This window comes from Bubalus kerabau, chromosome 11 (genome assembly GCF_029407905.1).
Source record: "Bubalus kerabau isolate K-KA32 ecotype Philippines breed swamp buffalo chromosome 11, PCC_UOA_SB_1v2, whole genome shotgun sequence".
NCBI classification, from domain to species: domain Eukaryota; kingdom Metazoa; phylum Chordata; class Mammalia; order Artiodactyla; family Bovidae; genus Bubalus; species Bubalus kerabau.
The window spans coordinates 25044918-25060854 of NC_073634.1; the positions used below are offsets into that span (position 1 = coordinate 25044918).

Sequence of the window (15937 nt, forward strand, 5' to 3'; positions counted from 1 at the left end):
CAAAAACTGATCAAGATCTTGGTTAAATTTTAAGTAGAAGTTGTACAGGCCACATGACTGTGACAAAAAATTAGAAACAATAAAATGTAGTTATCTTTTGACTCAGCATTTTTATAGCCAAAATACTCCCAGAAGTTTGACAAAAGCCTATCTCTGCAGTTCGTAAGTGTAATGGCAAGAAAAGAAATAGAAAAACAGAATAAAAAAGGTTAAAAGAACCAAAGAGAAAAGAAAGCAACCATCAATAAGAGGCTGTGTAAATTAATTATGGATAGGACCTTGGTATTCAATTAAAAGGGACCAGAACAGGTTCCTTACCTTAATTTCTGCGAGGGAGGCCATTGCCCAGGCTATGGTAGATCTCAACCCTGCTGTCTTGATGTAAGCTCTGCAGGCTAAAGGAACCCTATTAATAGGATACAAACAAAAATAATTAACCCATTCATACCTGTACATCATGCACTGAAGTATTGCCTAAGTTAGAGAGTATATAACCTTTTTATTAATACAAAATTACCTTCTCTAACTGGTACCTTGTCTAACCAGCCAGTGTGGTATTTCAGAAAGGAAAATTTTTTAGATAACTGAAATTTAAACCCTTAAGTGCTTAACTTAAAAAATTTAATCGTATGAGTGAAGTCTTTCTAACTTTATATGCTTCCCTGACTTCCCATGTAGAATAGACCTTTTCTCACTGATCCAGAGTCATCAAGAGTGAACTGTACTGTGCTACAGATGCAGTATAGGATGCACGGCTGAATGGATGCCAACCCTTAAAGAATTTCTAAAAGGTCCCTTTCATAAGTTTGCCTTTTGCTCATTTGCACCTTTCTCTAAAGTTGGAATGAAGCTTGACACTGCATTGTCGAAAATAATTTATTGAATGAAATGCTGAAGCAGAGGACTCCCCAGTGAGTTCACTGGTCTCCATTACCTATCACTTCATACTTGATCTTCTACCCCATTATTGCTAATATCGGTGTTTCCAGATTTGATACAGATTTTCAAAATATTATTTCTATGTTTCTGGTGCAGTGAACAACATTGCCTTGCAAATTTCAATGCACTTATCTATTTTGTGTATACAATTTATTGGTAAGACATGATGTATGATTTCAAAAATCAATGCTTGGTTGTTTTGCGGTTAGGCCTGTTTTAAAGCCACTAAGAGGGCTCTTCTACTAACAATACACCAAGCCACAGTGTTTTCCAAACCCTATTTCCTTTCATCATTTTCTTTCTGCTCTTAAAGTTTTCTTGTTTTGTCTGTATTTATTGCAAGCCTCTTAAGATCTTAGAATTAGATGAGGTATGTCTTTTAAATAAAACAGTGTAATTGTGTATTTAGTATTATGATGAAGAAGCCTGCATGATAAAACTACGAGAGGTTGTTTTTGTTGAAAAGGTTTTTCAGGAAATAAAATTTCATACTGTAAATAGTACTATATCCAGGGATTTGGAATCTGGGATATAAACTTTGTGGGTAGAAGAATTATAAAATAATCTGATCAACGAATCTTGCTTTAGCAGGCTAAGTGCAGCAATTATCTCGCTACAAAACACATCAGGTAAAATCAAAACTGAGAAATTACTTTCACTCTAGACACACACACATAAATAGAATTGGTATGGAAAACTGTCTCTGTCCATACACATTACGAAGTCCTTTTCTACGCATCGGGGATTTATATAGAACCTTTGAAATTTTTGACTATTGTGTGCATACTTTTGCTAATAGAGGTTTATTTTATGGTAGCCAACTCTATTAATGTGTGACACAAGGGTACCCATTCTTATTTTGCTTGGACAAAACTAATCTGCTATTACTTCAACAAAAGCGCCTCATTATATCAGTAAAATAAAATTATTCAGGGAAAAGAACTGTTCAGAAATAAACTCTTTGAAAATAAAAATAATTCTCTACTTTCATAAGACCTGGCTAATGTGTTTATTCGGAGTTTTGGCTGGCTTTTATCCCAATACAAAAATAAATGGCTTTTGATCCTCTTGTCCTTATATATGAATCTCTTCTTTATTTTCTTACACACCATTATCACCAAGTTGAAGACATTCTCATCTCCATCTCTAGCCTAGATCAGTCCCCTGAATCCCAGATCTTTATCTTCAAACGTGTGTTTGGAGACCTTTGACCTGGAAGTACTGCAAAACTTACAGATATAAACTAAGCATACTCTCCTTTCCCTGTATTTCATATCTTATGAAATATCTTTCATATCATTTCTTCATTTTCTTAGGCCATTTCCTATCTACAATATATAGGGTATCCCCATCTACATCTGTAGGGGTTAGGGCCTGGCACTCCAAAAGGCACTGAAGTAGGGAAGCCTGGACACGTCGTAGGTGTATATGTGAAACAGTGGCTTAGGTTCGGTCTGGGGGAGCTGGGAGGGACTGGAGTAGGGGGCCAAGGGAAGCCGACAGGGCCTTGAGGCATGTGGCGACCTCGTGTGTGGTAAAGTGCCTACTGGCGCATGATTTCTGTGATCTCGAGGCTAGTGCGGCCTGCCCTATAACTAGCACACAGAGAGAACTCAACCATTCAGCATTTCTTGAACATCCAGAATGTCCTCAGCACTGTGCTCATCAACTGCCATGGTGCACCATTTGATAAAACTGTTACAATGACCTTAAGCATTCTTTTTACATCCAGATCCGGGCTTACACATGTACAAATGTGACCTCAGGGTCAATGGGATCTTTCCATAGGATTTTTATGATTTTAAAAATATTCCATACCTAGAATCACCTAGAGAAAAGATATCTAAATCACTTTATACTATGTAAACATGGCTATGCATGTAAAATGTTTTGAAGATGTCAACAATATTTACATGCTCCCAAGAAACTGCAAATCACTATTTCCATCATCCAACCATCCATTCCTTCCCAAAGCATCTAAGAAAGTACTGCTGTATGATAAACATTCAATAAATATTTCTGAATGATAAATATTCAGAAAAATTCAACTGCATTTATTATTATATAGTACCCTACATAACTAGGGAGAAAACCTGAAGAAGATTTTAAAAATTGGAATTACTCTCCCACAAAAGAAACTGCAGTAAAATGCGAAGTATGTTCAAGATGAATTTTAAGAACTGTGATGTATTTTCTATTTTAATGAAAAATCCAAGAGGCCAATGGACTAAAATTTAGTTTAAATGTGGGCCTGTGAAAATCATTTAATAAAAAAAGATATGATTTTCAATATGAAAAATGTAATCAGTCGACTATTGTGATCAAATCTTTCACAACTCTAACCAGTCCAATCAGGATCCAAAGTTCCATGCAAATACTTTACTGGTTCAAGCAAAGAACTCAAAGGCTTTGATTTAAGCTCCCTCTGATATATCAGTGTTTCATACTATGAATAAAAACACAAAGTTTTTAGTTTTACAAACTCTCCTAAGACACAAACCTGAAGCTTAGAAATAATACGTACCTGAACACAGGAATTCCCAGCACAGAGTAAATGTCACTTAGATGTATAAAAATCTGAAAGAACAAATATTGACGTTAGAATGGACCAGGTAATGCATTACCCAATGAGTGACAATTTGAAAGCTTCCATTTGGAACCTATACAATATATATTTTAATAAATTCCAAGGCCTCTTCATATCTGAAAAAATGTTCCCTAGTATTTTTTATTGAGCAAAGTAAATTTTAAGTACATCTCATAGAAAATTCTGAAGTCAATTTGGTAAACAACTTATATTGAGAATCACATTACAAACAACTCAAGATCACTTTTCTTTACAGTGATTCTTTGAATTACCCTAACTAAATTAGATTTTTAAGCATTTTAGGTTAGAGCTGCTGCTGCTGCTAAGTCGCTTCAATCGTGTCCAACTCTGTGCGACCCCACAGATGGCAGCCCACCAGGCTCCGCCGTCCCTAGGATTCTCCAGGCAAGAACACTGGAGTGGGTTGCCAGCGCCTTCTCTAATGCATGAAAGTGAAAAGTGAAAGTGAAGTTGCTCAGTTGTGTCCGACCCTTAGCGACCCCATGGACTGCAGCCTTCCAGGCTCCGCCGTCCTTGGGATTTTCCAGGCAAGAGTACTGGAGTGGGTCGCCAGCGCCTTCTCCATTTAGGTTAGAGACAATTACCCAAATCTACCCTAATTCTAGCCTCAAGTAAGACTTGATACCATGGTTAACAGAAAACCTGCTTAAGCTAATATACTGTAGCAAGAGTGACCTTTCACTCTATTATTTATAGGGACTGCTTTTTCTTTTCTTTTTAAGATTTTTATTGGGGTATAGTTAATCCACAAGCTGTGCTACTTTAAGGTGTACAGCAAAGTGCATCAGTTATATGAAGAGTTTATTCCTTTCTATCATGGCATCTGGTCCCATCACTTCATGGCAAATAGATGAGGAAACAGTGGAAACAGCATCAGACTTTATTTTTTTGGGCTCCAAAATCACTGCAGATGGTGACTGCAGCCATGAAATTAAAAGGCGCTTACTCCTTGGAAGGAAAGTTATGACCAATCTAGATAGCATATTCAAAAGCAGAGACATTACTTTGCCAACAAAGGTTCGTCTAGTCAAGGCTATGGTTTTTCCTGTGGTCATGTACGGATGTGAGAGTTGGACTGTGAAGAAAGCTGAGCGCTGAAGAATTGTTGCCTTTGAAGTGTGGTGTTGGAGAAGACTCTTGAGAGTCCCTTGGACTGCAAGGAGATCCAACCAGTCCATTCTGAAGGAGATCAGCCCTGGGATTTCTTTGGAAGGAATGATGCTAAAGCTGAAACTCCAGTACTTTGGCCACCTCATGCAGAGAGTTGACTCACTGGAAAAGACTGATGCTGGGAGGGATTGGGGGCAGGAGGAGAAGGGGATGACCGAGGATGAGATGGCTGGATGGCATCACTGACTCGATGGACGTGAGTCTGAGTGAACTCTGGGAGTTGGTGATGGACAGGGAGGCCTGGCGTGCTGCGATTCATGGGGTGGCAAAGAGTTGGACATGACTGAGCGACTGAACTGAACTGAACTGGTCATCTTTCTCCTGTTATTTTCCCCCCAGTTTTATTGAGAAATAATTGACATACATCACTGTCTACGTTTAAGGCATACAGTATGAAGGTTTGATTCATGTATATTATGAAATGATTATCACAATAGGTTCAACTAACATCCATCTTCTCATGTAGATGAAAAGAAAAGCAAAAAAGGGGAAAAAAATTTCCTCACCATGAGGACTCTTAGGATTTACTCTTCACAACCTTCCTATACCACACAGCAGTGTTAGCTATAGTTCTCATGTTAGGTCATGATGAGGATTTAAATGTCTCAAGTTGAAATTAGTAGCCCACATAAATTTTAAAAGAATCTTACTCCTTTAGCCTGATGAGGTTTATGGAATATTCTAACTCTGCTCTTTGACCTCAACAACATTTGACTCCTGATACTTTTACCCCAAAGGTATTTTAATATAGTTTAATCAGAACGATTCCAATATTGATAAGCTTTTACTAAGAAAAGAATAATCTGGAATGAATTCCATTTAGTTTAATTCTTTGATCATTGAAGCTAAACTTTACAATTTTTTTTATCTTATTCATGTTAGCAAAGCTACTGATTGGTATTGATTCTTTGCTATTTAACAGTTAAAGTTATGATATACTGATATTTTTATATACCAAATGTTATCAGGTACAGCTTTTTGCACTATGAAGTTTTCTCTGTTAATTGTACAGAACAAAATCTGCTAAAATTTGATTCTTCTGTCAGTTTTGGTCACACGGATTTTACTATGTGTGATTCTGTTGTCGATTTTGTTTTGTGTTAATTATTTCTACCAATAGCTATTATTTGCATTAAATGGATGATAGGAATTAAATTAGATATATTTGTTTATGAGCTAAACTATGAGAAAACTGTGGTTCTGAGACACTGAGATGGAGTCAGGGAGAGATAAGAGGAGGAAACCAGACAGAAGATAAGAAAACTATAGACGGGGAGATGAAAGAAGATACACTTATATAAAAACATTCTCAGCGTCAAAGTATTTTGCAAAACAGCAATAAAGGATATACACTAGGCATGCCTTTTTAAAAGCAAAAAATATCAAATAACAAAACAGAAAACAACACAAAGCCTTCTGGTTTGACTAGCCATTACTCCTTTTAAAGCTATATAAAAATAATCTACCAATTAATGAATCATAAAAATGACTGGTCAAACTTATGGTCTTCAAAAAACATTGAAGAACATTTGTTATAGTCAGAATTCATTTTCCCATGTGTTTACTTTGTTCCAATTAAAAATGGTATAACCTCATTAAATTAATTTTGAAAATAGAGAAAAGGGAAAGAAAAATAATTCCACAAGCCTAACAAGGCCACTATTAACACAGGTCTGTTTTCCAATTTTATTTTTTACATTAACTAGAATTTCTTACAGATATTTGTTATGTATTATAGTGATTATAGAGAGCATCTCTAGTGTTTAGTTTAACTGCGACTAAACAATTCCATTCCAAAAGTTCAATTTGAATGAGACATTTTCACAGTGAAAACTACTAGCAAAAGAATCTGCAGTATTCTGTTGCAAAGGAGGAATCAGACTGCTGGATCCATGTAGACATGACTTAAAACTTTAAAGCAAAGTTAAAAAGCACAGTAAAAGTTGTTGACATTGCAGCTGTATTGTAATAACTTTGAATGGAGACAGATGGCTATTAGACTTGTGATGATTTTATAATGTATGCAAATGTTGAATCACTGTGTAATTCACGTGAATTGTAATATTTTATGTCAACTACATTTCAATTAAAAAAAAAAAGAATAGTTAGCATTGTCTTTAAAGAATTAGGTTATGAGCATATAAAATAAAATGAACATTCATTACCTCCAAATTTGGATTCCTCAAATCTGCTTTCCATCCAAACTGTTTCATAAGAGCAATTCCAATTACTCTTCCTACCTCCTGAAAAGGCAACAGGTTAAAAAAGATAAGAATACTAAAAATGAACATTTTAAGTTTAAATGTACGCAGAAAACTATCAGGGAAATCAATCATACTATCTGATGGTAATTTAAGGTTACAATATTAAAATACTACACGAAAGCATTTTCTATTCAAGGCAATAAGGGTGCATTGTACCTCTTCCACCCCAACAAATCTTATGGCATTGACGTTTACTTGTGTGTAATCTCTCTCCTCGTAATTTCAGACACATGAAATAACCAGATTGTGGCCTGATAAATATGGTCATTCTGGGTTCCAGGAAATAGATGCAAACTGAAAGATGAACTATTTTAGCTATGGCAATTCTGTATATTTTAAAATTACCCATTTAGTAGCATTAGGTTCAGACTGAAGAGTCTGTCTGATTTTAAGACTGGCCCAAGGACCCACACCTATGCCCTCAATATCACTAAATTTTGCAGGGTCCTTTTGTGGTGTTTGCTCTCCCTTTAAGTACACCTGTGTATCTCAGTCTGGGTCCTGGGAAGATCCCACATTCAAGACCTGGTGCAGAGCAACCACTCGATCAACACAGAACCGAACTGAAGAGAAAGCCAAAAAGCTTAGGGCCATGATATTAGAATTTCCAAATGTAAACAGTATCTATGAGTTTAAGGAAACTTTTAGGGAGAAAGTAAAAGGAAGTCTTTATGTAGACTGGCACAGTATTCCTCTTAAGCATCTGAGGTAAAGTTAAGAAGGAAAATGCATTTTTAGAAGAGATTTAGTTATGTGCGATTAGGTCGAGTGATCTGTCTGGGCCTGGTTATGTATTCTGTGAAAGGTTTTCACCTCATTTTTGATCTAAAGAGTAATTAATTCTTTTAGAAAATGGGAACCCACTCTGGGGGGCAAGTGTACCTGCGCAGTAAGGGTCTTTGAAATGGCTCCACTGCAGCGACAGGAAACTCTAAAAGTTAAGTTGGTCTGGTTACGCGTATCAACAGCTTCCGTTACATCATTCTGAAGTTCTTGAAATTTTTCTCCTTCAGTGATAAAATTTCTTTGCTCCGATATTTTTTCTTCTATTTGTTTTTCCAGCTGGCATTCCTTAGTCTCTTGTAGCTCTTGGATTTGTTCTGTTTTCAATTTCTTAGCAGTGATATCATCTTCTCCCACTTTTCTTTTGAGTGGGTTAGCATTTTTGTGAGAAAGTTTTTCCTTTTTTGCATCAAGTTCAAGAAGATTCTTCCAAATTGAAATGGCATTCATCCAACTTTCAGGATCATCATTTATAAGTCTTTGTAGTTCATTAAATATTTTTCCTAAATAAGTAAAATCTCAGTTTATCCTTTACTGAAGCTATTCACATCCTCAAATCCCATTACCTTTATTTCTTGAAAATAAGAAATTTTATTAAATTGCTACATGAATACTGATTTCCCTTTTATCTGGAACTTATATAATTTAAGAATACTATGCAGAATAAAGTTCATTCATGTATTCCATACTTAACATCAAACCTGTTTTAAAATTCCTATCAAGTTACCATTTACTTTAGCAAGATCATTTGTCCTATGATAACATATGTATCTCTTCGATATACACAGAGATGTACAATGTGTGTTGATCTTTAAAGTAATGCTGATCTTGCCTATAAAAAACTAAGTTTTAAAAAATAGAGTAAATTGCAAAATAGAGCTCAAAAACAGAGCAACTGAATCTCGAGACTATTTAAGACCACAAAATATTAGCACAGATCATAAAATGAGCTTCCATAAAGTAACATTTCAAATACATAACTCATTCATAATTTAGGAACTGGCAGTCATACTTAGTAAAATGTAATCTTTTCTTGATAAACAAAAGCCATCAAGATGATAAAAGAGTAATTACTGTAGTTCTTTAAAGATGAAAGTGTGTGGAATAGTGGGATGAAATTATACTGACCTTGCAATATAATATCTGAGGATTTGTTTTAAAACAATTTTTCTGCCCCATCTTGATTTCTCGCCATTTGAACTGCTCTTGACACAGTTTATTATAGGCTGTGATGGCATGATTTCTTGTGCACAAGCAGCAATCAAAATAAGGTTTAAGGCAATGTTTTATCCAGCTATAGCTGATCCTTTTTTGCTTTTGTCAATATCTTTACATTATTTCAGGAGCATATTTATAAAAGTAGGGAGTGGACAAGAAATCTCTTAAGCTTCTTTAACTCTAATGCTTTATCAATTTAAAGTTCCCCACAATAGGAAATTTTACTATGTAGTATTTTCCAGTTATATCACTCATCAGGTAAAATTTATAAGTTCTGACCAATTATTTAAATCAATGCATTTGGGGTTATTACATGCTCTTAAATCTAAATAAATGCACCAACCATATATAGCCTTAGAGAAGGTGTCTGATCATAATTCTCAAGGAAGAAATGTGACTTAGGACACTAAAATCTCAGAAGGAAGGCAATATATTGGTCAAAACTTGTAAAAGAGAAGAAACACAATTAGATGATAATATTCAGGAAATACAGAAAAATAACTAATAAATGATCCCAGGGGTATGAATGATTCTTAAAAATGTGAAATGGCTACATATTAATTGCCAAGCAAAAAACTATGGAGTGCACTATGTCATGTAGGTAAAAGCAACAGGTATACACCTACCTTTACTTACAGAAGAAACAGGAAATGGAAGCTGCTTTTTAATCAGCAAAAATAACCTTTCTGCAGATTTCAATTGTTTCAGCATATTCAAGTCAGAACAGGTGGTGAAAAAAACTTTTCCTGAAATGTATTCAACCTAGAGATAGAAAAAATAGATATTAATGTAGTTCAATGTCAGATTAAGAATCATTTCCCTTCCCTCCCCCTTAACGCATTAAAACATAGCATCTAACAATAATAAAAATGCCTGTTTCTGAAGTATCTACTATTTATTAGACTATCCTAGGCACTCTGAATACGTTTTTCCCCCTCATCCTGTAACAACCCTCCAAGGTAGATTTTATCATCTCCATTTTATAGATTAGGAAATTGAAGCTTAGAGTGGTTAAATAATTTGTATGAAGTTACACAGTCAGTGACCAAGACCATAATCTTTCTGTGTTACCTTTTGGAAAGTGTGTGTGTGCACTCTACTAAAAAAAAAAAAAAGAACACAAAATACTGATTAATTATCAAATCTCACACAACTACTAAAAGTGGGGAAAGGAAAGGCAAAATGGATAGAACAAATTAGGTGTCTAGACCAAGTTTAACCTAATCAGTAGGTATTATTAAACATGTACCTCATGGTCTACAAGGAAGCATAGAGTATAAATCCTACAGATGAATAATAATGTAAAAGGCATATACTGACATACAATTAAAATGTAAAATGTATAAGACAATAACTTGCATTAAGCCCAGGAGAAAAGTAAAATGTTAATAAATGTTCTGGTAAGTTGCAGGTACAATAAGCATTACTAACAATGGAAGCCATCATTAGTAAAAGTCTTGGGAAAGAATCCTATAAGATTTGGTAAGAGGGATTCTCACAAAAGAATGCAGGGGAAGAATGCAGAGGTGGGCGTGACAATCTGGCTGAAGTAAACTGTAAGACAGCATGGCAACCTTTGCTGTGTGATGCTGACTGGATGGTGTCAGGCGGATGGATGGTGCGCCTCAGGCCCAGCTTGAAAAACAGTAACGATTTTACCCCAGATGGTAATGGTTCACCATTATAGACTTCTGGCGAAAACTATGACAGCACTAAATTAGCTGGAAGAAAGATTTCTGTGGACGGGGCATAAAGGACTGAGTGCTGAATGTGATGCTGGAGGGAGAAGCAGATTACTGAGGAAGAAATAATGAACCACTTGGCTGCGGGAACCGGACAATGGATAGAAGCAAGAGTATGCATCAAACTGAAAGAGGCTTGAAAGACAAGATAGATATGTAGACAAAGTCAGAGAAGAAAGGAAAATGAAAAGAGCACTGATTCAGAGAGAGTCAAATGAGGTACAGCAAATGACGTTCAATGCCAATGGAACCCTAAACCTTTTGGGTCAACCCAACCCCCTCAAGTTCAGGATGGATGTGGATGCTCCTAGCATTCTCCTTTTAGCAGTGGCCTCAGGCTAACCAACATGGTTTTAAGTTCTCTCCTAGGACTGAGGCAACCATGGAATCAGGGGTGTTCCATGTGTATAGACAGCTCCCACTCAGTGGGAACTTGAACTCCAAGTGTATGGTATGTTTGATCTGACCTGTTCTAATTAAGCTTTTGGGATGGTAATTTCTAAAGTTATACTCTAGCTTGATGATGAAGAATCTCTGCTGGGGAAGCCCTAAGTTGATGACAATTAAAACCCCAATACTTCTATAGTTTTAAGATGAACAAGATCTGGGATTCTGATGTATAGCATGGTGATTTTGGCTAATAATTCTGTATTACTTAGCTGAAAGTTGCTAAAAGAGTAGATCTTAAATGTTCACATCAAAAAAGTAATGCTGATTACATGATGGGATGGAGGTGTTGGTTAATGCTATGGTGGTCATCATTTTGCAACATATAAATGTATCAGATCACCTTAAACTTAAATAATGCTATATATCAATTATATCTAAATAGAGCTGGAAAAACAAACAAATTTTAAAAACTCCAAAGACTTTAGGTACTAGCAATGTACCTAAGAAAGACGGAGGAAGTAGGGAATGAAAGAATGTTTAGGAATCAATATTTAAGGGGATAATGAAGTAACTAAAACAAGAACTTCCGGTTTTTACAATTTACTTCTTTCTCATTACAAAGGTGACATTTTCCCACTAAAGTCAAAATTGAATATATACCTCAAAATGCTTAGAACTTGGAAACAAAGTTTTAAAAGGTAAATTTTTTTGAAGTTTAGATTTTGTTACTTGATCTAAAAGTATAGTTGATATTAAGCCATCACATTAAATAGCCAGTTAAGATTCTGGGGGAACTGAAATAAATATTTTACTGTAAATCTATGGTTCTAAGATTCAAGTCCTATAAATAAACTGATACAAACATCTAGACCAGTCTAGACATTAAATTAGTTATTTAATAGTACAAAGATCTTATCTTTTCTCATTTACTTGAGTATCAAGGGAGATAATTTATATAATGAACTTCTAAAAATATTTTATTGGAGGAGGGTGTGGAGAACAAAAAATTTTTTTGACTGAAAATCAAGTTAATTAAGAGGAAGAGGACCTAAAAGGTCCTTTAGGAGAAGGCAATGGCACCCCACTCCAGTACTCTTGCCTGGAAAATCCCATGGATGGAGGAGCCTGGTGGGCTGCAGTCCATGGGGTCGCTAAGAGTCGGACATGACTGAGCGACTTCACTTTCACTCTTCGCTTTCATGCATTGGAGAAGGAAATGGCAACCCACTCCAGTGTTCTTGCCTGGAGAATCCCAGGGACGGGGGAGCCTGGTGGGCTGCCATCTCTGGGGTCGCACAGAGTCGGACACGACTGAAGCGACTTAGTAGCAGCAGCAGCAGCAGCAAAAGGTCCTTTAATCTACTGGGGTGCTCAATCATAAGAATAATATGTGTTTAGCCACTTAAAATGTTAAATACATTCTAAAAATCAACACCAACACTGGTTTATTCTGTTTATTTAAAAAAAATTAACATTAGGCCTACATTCCTTTTATAAGAAATGAGCATGTAATCAGAAGTAGTTTATGAAATGGTAAAATAGCCACGGTGAGAATCAATCATATATATGAAAGTGCTTTAATAGTTCACCTTTTATAAAGTATTCTATCTCAAAGTAGTAGAAAAACGAGTTTTGGTGTTTATGATTTCAAACACTGCTGAAGCTACTGTTACTCATTTTCTTTAGTTTATTGTTTGTAACTGATCATATTCAATTACAATAATTAGGGAGGACTGTGGCATTTTAGAATATTTCACACTAGTATTTGTTACTTGAAAATTTATTTATATATCCAATCTGTTTTTTCCATTTGGAATTAAATCATTAAAAGTGTCTAAAACCAACTGGTTTTATGTCTAACACTTCAGAAGATGAAACAACAGCCTTTATTAAAAGAAAAAACAGCTCTGTTGTCAGCTAGAATATCTAAGCAGTTAGTATTTTTGCCTTTCTTTTAAAATTTAGGGAGTCAGATCTAATGCAAGATGAAAAGCCTAAGCCAAGGCAAAAAGGTAAGGTACAGTAACAAGGAAATACCAGTTTTCCTAATTCTACAGATGCCACTTAATTTTAGAATTAATTTTTAAGTGCTAGGTGAAGGACCGAGGTGGGGTGTGAGCTTTTGTGTTTCATTTTAGAAAAGAGAATTAAAAATATATATTTTACTTAATTTTTAAAAAAGTATCCAATCTACAGGGAATGCATAGAATCTAGAATCTTATGCAATCATCCCATTAAATGAAATAACTGAAATAACTCGACTATCTGCTTAACCCTACTATGTAGGCTAACTGTTTTGCTATGTGGGTTTATAAAGGCTAATTAATTAACTGACTGGGCCTCCTGGCTCTCTGGCATTGCAGACACCTCTACTACAATGAATTTTATCTTCAAAATTACTGTTTCTACTTTTATTTTTATAATAACAGTATTTAACACATTAAACAGAATTACAAAGTAAAGCTTAATTTTACCCAATACATTTCTTTAAGGTATGCTATACACTGCATACTAGAGTATATATTATATTTATATGCTGTAAATATTTAAAAATACCCAGGAACCTATAAAGAGGCTTGCCCCAACACCGGAGGAAAAAAATCAAACCTGAAGGTGACCAAGTGCCAGCTATAACTTATACGACTCCAACTGATAGGAAATACAGAAAACAGAGGAACATGTGAAACTACACCACGGAGGTGCAAATGGCACACACTGAGAACAAGCAGAGAGGTCAGTTTTCTAATACTGAAGCATACGCAGATTGGGTCAAGCCTTCTATTTTTCATACACCAAGAACTCTAATGAACATTTGAAAAAAAAAAAAAAAAAAATCAGCGCGGCATGATGTCATGGCTTCGCAGTGTTCAAGGACCTGGAACCAGGTGCCAACCTGCCTGGGTTGAACATGATAACATGTCTGATTTCACAGATAGCTTGGGTGTGAATCCCAGCTCTGCCATTTTCTGGTTCCATGACGTGAATATTTTATTGGACTTACTTGTGCTTCATTTTCCATTTCTGTTAAATGTGGAGCCCACCTCAAAAGATAGGGTTGTTGTGAAAATTAAGTGTCTGACATATTAAATGCTTAACCCATGTCGGCAGTTGCTATTATACTGTTGCTTTTTTAGACTAGCTACATTTAACACTCTATGACATTTGGTGACTAAAACCACAAACGGCAGTTAGTCTAATAAGACTGATGTCATTCTTCATGATCCTCTCTGTCCTCCTCTCTCCAATCATCATCACAGAAACTCCTTTTGTGAGCTTTCAACACTTCAGGAGTCCTGGGAGTGGAGTGGTCAGTTTCTTTCAATAAGCTTTCATTTTCCAAAAATACGTCATCCACACTGTCATATATAATCCCATCAAGACACTGGAGCCTTTTTCTATTACACCCTTTCCCTGTTTTCAAGAAACAGGCTCAGCATGTACTAGAATGTAAACTGATGTTTACAACTTTCTTCATTTCATCGAAATTAACATTGTAATAATACCAGCAACTGCTAACTTCCTTCTCTGAGGCATCCTAGGGTATTTTTCTAGCTACTATTTACTGCGGATTTACACTGTACTTTACATAACCTTTATCACTGAATCCTCCCAACAGTCCTGAGATAAACAGTGTCAGGAAATTGACAAAAATAGCTGAACCTGACGATTATATTTGCATTTAAAAGCTGGAGAAAGAATTCTTACAGGTCTAATTCTAATTATAGGCACTATCAAACATTTTTCTTTAAAGAATCTAGGAAGTAACTCACATCAATCGCTCTTTTTGGGAAAAAAAAAAAAAAAAAACCTTCAGCCGTGACAGTGACAGATGTGTAGGGGGAAAGGGCTGGCGGGTCTTTCTGGCAGTAATTAAGGGACCTGCCAGCAGAACTCCGAGGGCCCGGCCGTCGCCTCTGTGGGTTCGCGGGCAGACAGTGAGGGGTTAGCGTCGCTTTCGCGGGTCGAGGACCGACCCCAGCGGGAAGGGACCACGGGCAGGGGCGGGGCCTGGGCCGCCCTGCTTCTCGCCCCGGCTCGCTGCGAGGCCGACTCACCTGGGTGGCAGCCAGCCGCTCCCGCACCTCCCGCATCAGGAAGGGCTCCAACCCGCGGCCCGCGGTGCAGAAAAACTGGGCGCCCGCTGCAGGCCTGGAGCGGGGACCTCCGGGAACCACCGCCATGGCAGTTCGGGGTCACGTGGCCTCGGGTGCGCGCGGCGCGGCCCCGAGGTCCCGGAGGCGGCGCGCAGGGGCCGAAGGGCCGGGTGTAGCCAAGGGCGAACCAGGCCGGAAGGTCCCAGAAAGGTCTGATCGGCTGGGAGGGGCCCTGTGGGTCTCCTAGGTTAACTGATTGGAACCTCGTTGATTAGGCATCTGGAATTATTTAGAATCGCAGGTGGAAGGGATGTGATTGGGATATATAACTGGGAATAATAAAGACTGTCACTCATCTGGTAGATCCTTAGCAGATGCTCTCATGGCACATCTTTGCCTCTGATAGCATGGCTTCGCTATGCTAAAGAAATGAATGATGACTATAGGAAACAACATAAAATGTGAAAGACTGGAGGGAATGAATAACTGATGGCGTTGCTTAAAATATCCATTATATTTTACCTCAGTTCTTCCCCGGTAGTGAGATAGGGGATAAGATTACTGGTTTGTGCTAATAATGAGACATCCTATTCCAAACGATTGATTGTTGGTGTATAAAATAAATGAATAATATTTTCAAATCAATATTTTTTAAGGTGGGAAAATGAAGCATTAAAAATGATTTCCCTATAACATCTGTGACTGCTACTCTTTAAATGACTATAACAA

The 15937-nt window shown here is 36.7% G+C and overlaps 1 protein-coding gene across 3 annotated transcripts in view; it reads right to left on the reverse strand.

The window, feature by feature from the left end:
• The window catches only part of THUMPD2 (THUMP domain containing 2), a 43806-nt gene extending 28379 nt beyond the window's left edge, over positions 1 to 15427 (reverse strand). The window contains exons 1-6 of one of the 3 annotated variants that reach the window (XM_055539892.1): positions 15170 to 15427; positions 9609 to 9744; positions 7864 to 8267; positions 6883 to 6960; positions 3464 to 3516; positions 319 to 406 (exon numbers count right to left, since the gene is read on the reverse strand). In XM_055539892.1, the coding sequence (XP_055395867.1) occupies positions 319 to 406; positions 3464 to 3516; positions 6883 to 6960; positions 7864 to 8267; positions 9609 to 9744; positions 15170 to 15295 (885 nt within the window). In that variant the 5' untranslated portion in view covers positions 15296 to 15427. The remainder of the gene's footprint in view (positions 1 to 318; positions 407 to 3463; positions 3517 to 6882; positions 6961 to 7863; positions 8268 to 9608; positions 9745 to 15169) is intronic. The other 2 variants (XM_055539891.1, XM_055539893.1) reach the window with 2 other exon arrangements.
• Between the last annotated feature and the right edge of the window lie 510 nt (positions 15428 to 15937).